Here is a 12,875-nt window from a genome sequence, read left to right as displayed (position 1 = left end):
GCAAATATGGACAAATATTCCTACACAAAGAATGTGATACATAGCAAATGCATATTATTGTTGTTTTCAAAGGAAGCTCTGTTTCTACTAAAAATGTCCAAAATGATACAAAGTAGGGGCAGGCTAGGGAAAGCTTTTGATCTCCTGGCTCAAAGGTCTACGTTCCACCCAAGAGGGAAAAAATTTGAATCCCTCAACTACAATAACCTGGTGCTAACCCTAGCTATGAGGGAATTTTGGTCCATAGATACTTTGCAGAGTAATCCCAGTTCATTAATAATAACGTAAGGAAGTCTCATCTCCACACAAGAAAAGTTACAGAGTGACTGAGGCCTTTCCTCATACACATCCTATTCTTATACTTCAGAAACATACAGATCCTTCTGTGGCAAGATATTCAAATAAAGAAAAGTCACACTCCATGACATTGTACAGTGATGCCACGTTCTCTGGCTAAAATATTACCATATTATGATCGTACATGTTGCTTTGGGAGTGGGGAGGAAGAGGGAGACAGAAGAAGACATAATAAATATTGGTGACAAAAGTCCAAATTACCATTTTCACAAAACAGGCTGTATCTAGCTTGATAGTTATATTTGTCAATTATTCTAAACATTAATCCCCAACATCTATTATAATGTTTCACAGCATTATCTAATAACATGTTAGTGGTTAACAGTTTCACATAATAGTGTTTCCGATTCTTTCTTAAGTTTCAAAAACTGTTATAGAATGCTTATCCTGGAGGATATTCCCTACAAGCCATGGGACATATCTACGAAAGATACAACAAAATTGTTTTGGTCAAGATCCAGCACCAACGTTATACAATTTGAAGAAAAATTGTATTCATTTTCTCACTGATGTAAAAGGTATGAGATAATTGACAGGTGGCGACTAATACTATGGACAGATGACAACTAATAGTATTAATACATGACAAGATGACAACTAACAGTAGTATAAGCCATTTGCCCACATTCCATTTCATACCCTCCAACTGGCAAGGACAGTCCCAATTAATTCTTTGTTATCCCACCTTTTCAGTTGTTTTTAAAATGTCTCAGTTTCTCCCTCCTTCTCTCACTTTCATCCTTTGTCCTCAGTTTATTTCCACTTCTGCAAACTTAGTTCAAAGTACTAAGTAGTTTGCACTCAGTTAATTCAGAAAGGGGAAAAGTAAGGAGGGGGTGGACTTTTGCCCTTTCCAGTAGGCTCAGGAAGAGCAAATTGCTGCATCCTCTTCTAGCCTAGTGTATTTTATCTCAGTAATAATTTTGTCATCTTAACCACACTGTGATGTTGCTTGGCTACACAAGTCCCAGTTTTCATCTCTGAAATGCTAGAGGTATGTCATTTTTCCTTCCTGTAGCTTTTGCATGTCCCCTCTGAATACAAGCCAAATTTCTTTATATTTCTTTATTCATCATACAGTGCATGACAAATCAACTTCCGTTCACAAAATAATTATGTTGGTTTCCCTATCAGATTGTTTTTTTTTTTAATTGCTTATGAGAAGCCATCTGTAGGTTCAAGACATATTTTGATCTTTCTTGGATCCACAAAATTGTTTAGGAAAACATATTCCCTATAATTATCTTGCATGTTAATCTATTATTGCAAATTAAACTGAATTTTGCTCAATAACATTTACAGTAAGCATCTTTGGGTTTAGTTCTCATGCACACTGCATAATTTTCTCCTCTAAATATTTTCCTGCTCCGAATTAAATTTCAGTAAAACTAAAACTTATCTAAGAAGTGCAGTGATTATTAATACCATTGAAATGTGTATTTGCTGTATCATTCACAAAGAAAAGGGAGGGTAAAACAAGTAACTAAGAGTGCAATCTTATGGATGTCTAATGAGAAGGAATTTTCATTGAATTCAATGGGGCATAACATCAGGTAAATTGGTATAGAATTGCCATTTAGATAAACATAGTATCAAGCACAATGTGTTTCTGTCTTGAAAATCCTACACTATCTTCCTTAGAGCTGATCAAATGCCAGCCTTATATATTTCAGAATCTTTTCTCTCATGAATCTTATTCTAGCTGTCAGAAAAATAAACCTTTATCCTGTTTTTTTCTGAACAGTTCGTTAATTCACAGTACTGCTAATTATATTAAAACACTAGCTATTTCCCCTCACACCAATGACTGAAAATCCACCTTCATGAACATAATGTATTGCTTGTAATGTATTACCCTTTGTTGTGGCCATTTTAATCAATGGTGAGTTATTTTCCTAGAACAGTGCCAAGATAAATTAGACTTTGGGAAGCAAAGGCATGAATGAACGTATATTAGAAATAAAAATGTAGCATCCAGTAATCAAACAACATGTAAAAGGAAATATTTTGTCTCACAATTTGACATGTTACCCATTTCATTATGGGTGCATCTACACTGTAGAAACAATGCTGTTTGACACAACCTATGGAATCCTGGGAGCTGTAGTTTTACAACGGGGAAACTGCCTGCAGATTACACTTTAGGTTACCATCCTATATACTGATCCTCCAGATTTGCTGAAGTAAAATTACTAACATTCCCAGCTGCCATTTTCTCTGGGAAATTCTGTTATCCTACCCAGCTGTAGGGCACCAGGTTGAGGACTGCTGCCAAGTGGGAGTTGGCCTATTGAATTTGATGAGCCCTAGTTTTCAGCAAACCATAAATTGTGCTACTGGAGATAATAGCTATTACTCATAGATGTTATAGATCTTTATCCTAAAAGTATAGTTTCAGTGCTAAATTCTCATTTTATTTTCTATATATTTTGATCGCCTTCAAGATACTGATCTTACATGATCAAATTAAAGATAAACTAAAGGATAGTAAATAAATATCACCACTTTGACACTAGAACTGCCCACAAAATTTGTTTAGGAAAGAGCTGTAATGTTAATTAAATGAACCCACTAAATAATTAAAGGCCCAGAAACTGACTTGGCTCTCTCTCCAGAATTTGTCCTTGAGTTTTTTGAGTGCTTCTCTGAATGCTTACAAAAGTTCAGGCTTGGTGAAGTGAACTGAACAAGTTCTAGAAGTATTGTAACCATTTCTCCATTTTCTATGGGTCATCAAAGAGGAGGCTGATCTGGATGGTAAGGTAAGTACAAAGATTGTTCTGCCTGCATGCACAGACACACTGGACATCTGCTGCCAATAAAACCCTCAAGCTTCCACCTCTGTTCATCCGGAATCTTCTTTGCCCACCTCTCCCCAGAGACACTAGCACAATTCACAGCTGACTACAGTGTATCCTCCAGCATACACACCCCACTGCCATGATCTTCCAGCTCTGAAGGAGAGAGAATTTTCATCCTTCCATGTTCTCTACAGGGAAAGCATTTTTCCCACACAAAGATTGACAAGTTGCAAACATAAAAAAGAACATGTACAAATATCCAAACAAATGGAGTGTTAAAGAAACTGCAACTCCTACCAACTGTCATCACAGCAGTAATTTTTAGGATCACAATATTGGTAATAATAACAACAGAAGTAATACAACATTGGGATTAGGGAAATCATTCTTCACCATCTGATAGCTCATTTTTTAAAAAATATCAATATTGCACAAATGGTAAGGGAGCTCTAGATTCCTTCTTAAACTCTTCAGGAAGGAGAATGCTTTCTGAGTCATTTATCGAATCCTTTTTCAAAACCTTTCAACAACCAGCCAATCCATCAAAAGTCCAAACATCTGCCTATAGGAAGCTCAGGACTAAGCGTCACCCTGTATTGAGCATCATTTTTATTTTTACTCTCAAGTGTGTGTTCAGGATTGGGACCATTGTACATGGGTGAGGGAGCAAATTTGAAGCTTCAATTCAGAGGATTTTCTACAAAATTTGTTCTTCTGAGGAGCTAAAAATTGGGGGGGGGGGCCTTCTAGTGGTGACAATGACTGTGTTTCTTTTTTTAAGCACTTGAACACAGAGGTTTTGGAAATTTGGATGAAACTTGATTTTTGCAATACGCTACCCTTGGGGCTACCCTTGTGCCTAGTCTGGAAACTCCAGTTGGTACAGGAACAGCAAGGCATGACCATATAACACCAATATTGAAGTCACTTCACTGGCTGCCTATCAGTTTCCGGGCACAGTACAAGGTGTTGGTTATCACCTATAAAGCCCTACATGGCTTGGGCCCAACCTATCTAAGGGATCTAAGGGATCGCCTCCTTCCATATAATCCACCCTGTACACTCAGGTCCTCTGGGAGGAATTTACTACAGCCCTATGAATTTACTACTGTGTACCTATGTAAAATTAGATTATTATTCAACTAATACATTGTTTAATAGACTAACGACACTAGCATAGGAGCAGAGTATAAGGCAAATGACTACTCAGCCTTCTCTTTGTGGGTTTTTTTTTTGGGGGGGGTCAACTACAGCAATTGGATTATTTATTTATTTCCACCATGCAAGTGAAATAAAGTATAAATACAGTAGAAGTCAAAAATTCCTGGTCTCTGTTGATGTTAGCCTATACAAGGAAATATTTTCTTAGGTATCTGTAGTAAACATACAGCATTCCTTGGGAATAAATGTTTGAACAAGCACAAGGCTAGATGCTTTAGACCATGCAATCTCATAAAAGGAAATAGTACATTTAAGCTTGACAAACATCAGGCATTTTGAGGTTTGCTTCAACAGAGGCTACAATTTTATTCAGAGGGGCTAAACCCTTTATTTATACCTTTGAAATGTCCACCAAAATTTTTATGATAATTATTCTTATAACACAGATCTCTATTTATAAGAAGCAGAAAATGTAGAGCTTCAACTGAACAAGCTTCTCACAGAAGTCTAGTGGCCGCCAGGAAGCAAATTAAACCACAGCCTGCTAATTACCAGATATTTTTTTTTTTGCTTTAGAGTGTTTTTCACCCCCCTCTCCTCCATGAAAATGGTATTTAGACTAGTCGTCATTTTTATTCTGTTATTTTATGTTTCAAGGACCAGTGAATCTATTTTGAATACAGTATATTAAATGACACTGTCAATATATTTTATCCATCTTTCTCCTTTGTGTATGTTTATCTGGTCTGGGGATTGTAATACAGTCAGCTTTCCATATCCATAGATCTGTTAGCCACAATTTCAACCATCCATGGTTTGAAAATATTATATATATATTCCAAAAAGGAAACCACAAGGGGCACAATTTCTATGCCACTGTATTTAATGGGACATGAGCATCATCTGGTTTTGGTATCCACAGGGGGTCTTGGAATCAAACCCCAGCAGATAACAAGGACTAACAGTAATGTTGACTTGACACATAAATTCAAGTCAATGCACTACTTAACAATTATATTTTTCACTAATAGATTGTGAGCCGTCAAATTAAGTTCCTCATAGGATAAAAAATAGGATACTATTTTTTTGTTTCACATGAAATAAAACAGTTGAAGGGCACCATGCAGACTTAGTTTTTGTTGATCTATATCATTTAGATTTCAACAGGAAGAAGAAAAGTACTGGCTTTTCAACCAATATGGATTTTGAAAAGGGCTAGAAAGAAAATCCACAAATATGGGAAGACCTAGAGGAATGACACCAGTTTACATTCCAAGTAATAAAAATCTAAGCACATCAACAGTAACAGTGCAATCCCAGACAAGTGTGTATTGAAGCCTTATGCTTTAAAACATTAAACAAAAATAAGAAATATAGAAAAGCTTTATCACAGTTTTAAACATACAACATGAGCATGAGGTGTAACATTTATTAGCTTTCTTTCTGGATGTTAATTCTAGATATGTATTTACTGTATATACTCATGTATAAGTCTAGAAATTTAGAACAAACAATTGACCCAAAAAACCTGAGTCGATTTATCCATGGATCTATGTAAGTACTGTACATTAACTCTTATTTTTAAAAAAAGGAATCATCCCCTGATGAAAGGCAAGCGTGTAATCTGTCCTTGAAGCACTGATCCTGCTCTATTCTCTCATCCATCCAGCCTTTAATATAAACACAAACAGAACAATTTTGTTCTTTGGCATTGTTTTCCTTTGCTTTGTTCTTTACATCTTTTGTTACATGCCCCTCAGTTTTACCTTCAACTTATCTATGGTTCATATAAAAATCCATCATTTTTGCCCCAAAATCTGTCCTCAACTTATACATGGGGTCAACTCATAGCTGAGTATATACGACAATCAGTTTCTCTCTTTCCTGTTCATTAAGAACATCTCCTTATTGGTCGTTTTCACTATACTGTATAACCAATACCCTGAATATATTAATCACTCTATCACTTTTGAAGTAGGCAACTGTGTTACACTCTTGCATAATTCTAATTCTGTATTGCACAAGATACATTGCAGAAAATTAATTATAGTTCTGTGTTCAGAATAGCATTAGCAATAGCATTTACATTTCTATACCGCTTCACAGTGAACTCAGCACTCTCTAAGTGGTTTACACTGTGTAAGTCAATTGCCTCCAACAAACTGGGTACTCATTTTACTGACCTATAAAAGGATGGAAGGCTGTGTCAGCCGTGGAGCCCTGGGATCAAACTCACAACATTGTGGCTACAGTACTAGCTCCTTATCTTCTGACTACAATTCCATACCCACTGTCATGGGATGGGAGTAAGTAGCACTGCTGCAGATTCCCCTTTCATCTTTGGGCATGTAGAAAGCATTTTTACAGAAAAAACAGAGAGAAAAAATACTTCCATCTATATGGCAAGAAAATCTTGTGTCTGAGGCCCCACTCTTGTAGACCAAGACCTTTCAGGTGGAGCTTTTGAGGGACCACTGGGAATGGCTGGTGCTTAAAGATGGAAGCTGAACAGGCATCCCATGTAAACAAAAGACCTGCAAATCTCCAAGCTACTGTATTCAATGGGATTTATTTCCAAATAAATATGAATGTGATTGGGCTCTTAGATAAAAATGCTACCCATACATAATGATAATGAACATCTCACTGCTTGCTTAAGTTAGACAATTATACATTTTTCTGCTTTTCAAAATGAAATGCCCTTGCCTTAGAATGATAATCTTGCTCCAGCCTGGAGTCTGATCCTGCTACCTGTTTGTACTTGTTCATTTTCATTTGGCGATTTCTCTCTTCTACATCCATAGCACCTGCCAAGTTCAAAATGAAACAATCAGTTATTTGTTATTCTGTTGTTGTTTTTTTTAAAAAAAACATCAGTATAAGCATGTTTAGTCATAATTGGATATTCACTGAAATAATCAAGTATGCACTGCAACATAAAAATAACATCTATTATTTTGTGTGTTTGATGAACCAGACAGCTAAAATGACAAAAACAAGCACACATACAAGAAAACAAAACCCATCATTGTGAAGCCAAATGATTTAACTTCAACTATGTGCATGATAAACATGGTTCCAAAATAAGGTTTTCATCCACTTTTTTTTGCTGCTGCCAAAATATGCAAGGAAAAATATATATTTTTAAATGCAATAACACATGGTTCATACAGATTTCTGAAGCCGTTAATATGTAATATTACTACTTCATTTCTCTTTCTCTTTTAATGTGCCAGCAATGAAGGCTGATTTAACATGACCAGACAACACAGACATTTCCTTAGTATTAATGGATTGATCTATGGATTTAACTTTTCTTGCCATAGGTCCTCAAGTGATTTTTTGGTGTTAAAAACTCCATATGCATATATTGGGTCTATGGAATGCGTAAGTTAACAAAATGCCTTAAGTTAACATAGGAAGAATGATAAATTCTTCATAAATAAATATTGCTAAATAAAATATTGCTAAGATATTGGCCTCTACTGACTATCTGGAAAACAAATGCTCAGACAGAAATCAATCTGCATATCAAAAGACAAGAGTTTGGACTATTTCGTTACAGTCAATTATTTTTATTAATTATTAAGGCATATCTAAATTACATTTTGATTATAAATAACACGAGACAATATTATTCTTTTGTGGTATAACTTTTAAAAAAAGAATAAAAACATATTCCAATTATCAATGCATCTAAAATGGCAATGCTCCGGGGCTTTGGCATGATCATGGTCACTAATTGCTTTAAAAGTAACTATCCAAGCTCTGCAGAAATTTTCTTTTTGTTAAAAGTAAAAGGCTTTCTTAGCTGAAGAAAAAAAAATATTTGGGACTAAATGTTATAACAAGTGGGGAAATAAATTAACAAGAAATATTTGATAACATAGAAGCTACTGTGTGTTCATGCCTTGTGTATTCATGTGTTCACCAACTTGTGCAAAATGATAATTGCAAATACTGTGAAATAAGCTCATGTAAACAAGCAGTTTAGGATAACAAGTAATAATATTTTTGCAGTTACAATCTTATCAGAAAATTTCACAGTGACCTTTGGGAAATGTACAAAAGAATATCAGAACAGAGGTTTATGATAGGGAAAGAATGAGAGCATGAATGAATGATGTTGAGAAAGCTCTTTAAAAATAGCAAATTATTACATATAAACTTTTCAAAAGGGTTTTCTTAAAAATATATAGGACAATGGTGAGATCTAAGTGCATTTAGGCTACAATTTGATATCTTACCAATCAGTAAACCCTATTGAGTTCAATGTGATTTCAATCCATATTTGAGTTGATATGGATAGGATTGTAATGTTAATTTTCATTACTGCAGCCACTGTTTAATAACTGTGCAGTTAAGAGGCCTGCTATTCTTGGACATATATTGGAAATGAACCCATCACAATAATTTAAAACTATATAAATAAAAATTAAAACACAATAGAATTCAGTCAAAATACTCCAACAATAATATTTATGTATGCTGAGGATAAATTATATTTTTGGAATACAAGTTGTGAGTGCTTTTTTTCTGCCACAAGGGAAAAAAGAGATGTAAATTCACTTATGACTTCCAAATAAAGTAGACCCACAGAATAAATGAAATACACATATGTGCTGGCATCACTTTATCCAATAGATCCATGCAAGTTGGGATCAGTAACTGGATTTAACGTTAGTGAATATCAAAGGAAATTACTATTTATAAGTGGAATGTGGAGCTCAGAGCAATTTAGGAACCTAAATAGAGCATCTACTATTGAGATTCTACTGCTTGTCTCATAAGAATTACTTTTCTGAACACTGAGCTGTCTTTTAAATATAAATTCTCAAATATTAGTGTGAATTAACAAAATTCCTAGATAAGACATAATATACAAACAAAACTATACACTGTATCAAAATAAATATTTGTTACCTGGTTAGTTGTAAACTACCCTTATCAGATTTATTTCCTGCTCCTTGACAGTGATATTATTAATTCCCCAATAAAGCTATAAAAGTGGTGATATTACTTAAATGACTTAGTATATGCTAATTAACAACCCTTCTTTCCCCACCTCCCCTCAAGAGGGGACCTATGTGGATATATTTAACTCACAGACTCTCTCTAAAGGAATTTAGATAGAGGGCTTTTGCCTTTAAACCTTTCTTAATCTAATAGGTGTGCAAAACGGGCTTTGTAGTTGTTTTGCACACATTGCTTTTGGGTACACAGTCATGTCTATAATATCAAAGGTGCAAACAGTTAAGAAGAAAAAAAATCATCCATCCCATAGGCTGATGCTTGCTTTCGTTTTTCCAAGAAAAATTTTCATGTGTTACATTTGTGATTAGTGTCTTTTTCAAAAATATGGACAATATGGTGACTGGACAGATGTCAGTTGTACAGCTTCCCCCAAAGCACTTTCACTGAAAGCAGCCAACTCCACTATTTTTGGAAATAGCAGCTGCTGAAATGTACCACTGCCGTTTTTGTTTTAAACAGTGAGTTCCGAGTTTGTTCTAGATGTAGAAAATGCTTATAAAATGGGAGAAAAGAAGCTTCCCCTCTGTAAGGTTCAACACAATCATGTTTTCATATATTTCTGTTACTTTCTGTGACCTGACCATCAGTTACCATTAGCTGAGTTAGCAACCAAAACTACTGACATCACAATATAAAAAAAATAGATCTCTGTCTGTGTAGCTCTTTAGGGAAACTCTTCTATCCCACTTGCCCAAAGCAAATGAAAATCTCTGAGATTTGTGCACAGTATTAAATACTGAACAGAGAGAATGAGCAAGAGTACTGAAAATGTTGATTTCAAATGTATAGCACACATTTTAAAAGCACATATATAGGTTGTGGAGGATTTGGAATAGACATTCAGAACCTAAAAATGTATAGAGGTAAATCTACTTATAAAGCAAAGCATAATGCTGGTGTAGTTCTATATACTGTGACTTTGCACAAATGTTAGATTCAATATGCCTCTTCCTACGCACTTGCTTGATGACAAAGCAAGCCTTTTGCTGCTTCCAGTCTGATCACTGTGCTGCAGCATCCCTGCAGTGTTACAGAGGATCACGGGGCCCATCTCTAGGATCACATGTGCCTCATCATCCCTGTGACACTGTATGGGAGTCTATAGCACATCAGAATGATTCATTGACCAGGCTAAAAATACTGCTATGCCAAATGACAATTTGGACTGCTCATGTTTGTCTTGCTCAGGATAGTGATTAGATGCTAAAACTAATGACACGCCTGATGGGAGATGTCAGTTTCATACCAATTCAAGAAGCCTAATTATTAGGGTCATCAGTACAATTAAGTAATTGTAACCAAACAAGGGGGGGGGGAACCACACCTCTGGATGACCTTATGATTTTTTTTTATTTTTTGGCTTGAAAGCTAATAAGTTTATTTCTTTCCTTTATCTGTATTCCTGTTCAACTTAGTCTACAAATCTAGAGCACTGATGTGGATAATTGTTTCAAAGAAAAGCAAAATACTTTATTTTTCTCTTATTAAAGGTAAAGATAAGGTAAAGGTTTCCCCTTTGACAAGGTGTTACCTTCCCACTGAAGTGGTACCTAGTTAGGTACTTGCATTTGCATGCTTTTGAACTACTAGGTTTGCAGAAGCTGGGACTAGTGATGGGAGCTCACTGTCACATAGCGCTTGTGTCTCAGACTGCTGACCTGCCGATCTTGCAATTGCCAGAATCAGCGTCTTAACCACTGAGCCACCACATCCAGTTCTCTTACTACTAACCAATTAATTTTCATTTTTGAATGCTTTTAATATAAGTTTTCCAAAGTCAAGCTTTCTTTCATTTGTGTCAAAACTCCTTATGATGTAAGGAAGACTTACTCCATATTGTGTCTGTGTTTTCAATAATCATAAAATAAAATCTGAAGATATTAGCAAACATGTTAAAATAGTAATTTTAATTATTTTAGGTTTTTGAAAAAGAAATATTATTGTGAAATTTTTTTAAACTGACTTTGTGTGCTTTGTATCCCACCCTGGCAGTGAGACAGCATACAAATGAAAACAACTATTATTAGTAGTAGTAGCAGTAGTAGTAGTATTTTGCAACAGCATTTTAAAAAACAAATATATTTCATGCAAAGATATAGAAAGACTTTCTCATTTATTTTCCGCTCAGAGTCACAGGGAAATGAGCTCCATACTTTTGGGAGCAGTCACAAAAAATTATGATCTCTGCACCCTGCCTGTTTAAATACAGTGCAGTGGTTTCATTACCACTTTTCAACTGATCCTCAAGAATGTGATCACAGTTATGAGAAGTAGTTGCCTGAAGTCACAGGACTCAGGATGTGCCTCTTTTCAGGTCACTGCTAAAAGCCTGAATTAAGCCTGAAGATACTGGAAGATGCTGGAACACTATGAATCCTAAAGTATCTAGCAACTGTCTGTGGCACAAGCACATCTGCACTGGTCAGCAGTAATTGAAATATAGGGATATAAACTGTTGTTTCATTCTTGCATGGAAAAATGAATAATTCTTGACTCTCATTGTTGGGAGAAAGGCAAGATATAAATTCATTAAATAAATAAATGATTGCAAGAACTTTTGTCCATTTCTGAATGATTTTTATTCACTTTTTGGGACTGTTTTGCAAAAAAAATAATAATACTGTGACAAAATGCTGTTTTTTGTGCAAAAATGTTGTTTATGCACAATTTTGTACAAAAATGTAGGGTTTTGTGCAAAACTTTTTTCCACTGAAAGGCCTAAAGTGTGCAAAAACTCACAACAGTTGACCATTTTCTGGACAAGCTGTCTCATTTTGTTGAGAATGAGAAAATTTTGAAACAGTGATAAGGTTTCTTGCTGTCAATTATGCATCTACTAGTACATGGTGGTCTTTCAGGGCATACAAACCATAAAATATTGCCAAAATATTGTCCTTATAATGCCCAGGTCTAGATGTTGAATCAAAATGAAATACAAGGAGTGAATATACTTTTGGCACCTGGAAATAATAATAAAGATACAAGAAGCCTAGTCAGGATGTGAGTGAAAAATGGTTTATTTGTTCTGTTTGTATCTTTGGATCACTTTGAGTTTGTTAGTACCGAGGAAGTGGACAAGATCCTTCAAAGTGTTAGGAGGACAACATGCTCTCTCGATCCCTGTCCCTCATGGCTGGCAGCTCAGGGGGGATGCGGTGCTAACTATGTTGCACCGCATAATTAATACATCTCTAAGAGAGGGACAATTTCCATCTAAATTAAAATTAGCAGTGGTTAAACCCCTGCTAAAAAAAACCTCCCTAGACCCCCTGACTTATAATAACTACCATCCTATATCGCTGCTGCCATTTTTGGGGAAGGTGATCGAGAGAGCGGTCACCTTCCAGCTTCAATCGATCTTGGATGAAACGGATTTTCTGGACCCATTTCAAACTGGCTTTCGGGCAGGCTATGGAGTTGAGACTGCCATGGTCGCCTTAGTCGATGATCTCCATCTGGGCATGGACAGGGGTAGCGTGTCCCTGTCAGTGCTTTTGGACATCTCAGCGGCTTTCGATACTA

General features: G+C 35.6%; 1 protein-coding gene across 6 annotated transcripts in view; it reads right to left on the bottom strand.

The window, feature by feature from the left end:
* RIMS2 (regulating synaptic membrane exocytosis 2) overlaps positions 1-12,875 on the bottom strand; it is a 464,483-nt gene that overhangs the window by 62,579 nt on the left and 389,029 nt on the right. For 5 of the 6 annotated variants that reach the window (XM_042462971.1, XM_042462968.1, XM_042462970.1 and 2 more), the window contains one exon: positions 7,026-7,126. The exons of the other annotated variant lie outside the window; for it this stretch is intronic. In XM_042462971.1, the coding sequence (XP_042318905.1) occupies positions 7,026-7,126 (101 nt within the window). The remainder of the gene's footprint in view (positions 1-7,025; positions 7,127-12,875) is intronic. 6 annotated transcript variants of the gene reach the window in all.

Source organism: Sceloporus undulatus, chromosome 4, assembly GCF_019175285.1.
Source record: "Sceloporus undulatus isolate JIND9_A2432 ecotype Alabama chromosome 4, SceUnd_v1.1, whole genome shotgun sequence".
Classification (NCBI taxonomy): Eukaryota; Metazoa; Chordata; class Lepidosauria; order Squamata; family Phrynosomatidae; genus Sceloporus; species Sceloporus undulatus.
Note: the sequence above shows the minus strand (reverse complement) of the source record. Positions and strands in the feature narration are given on the sequence as shown.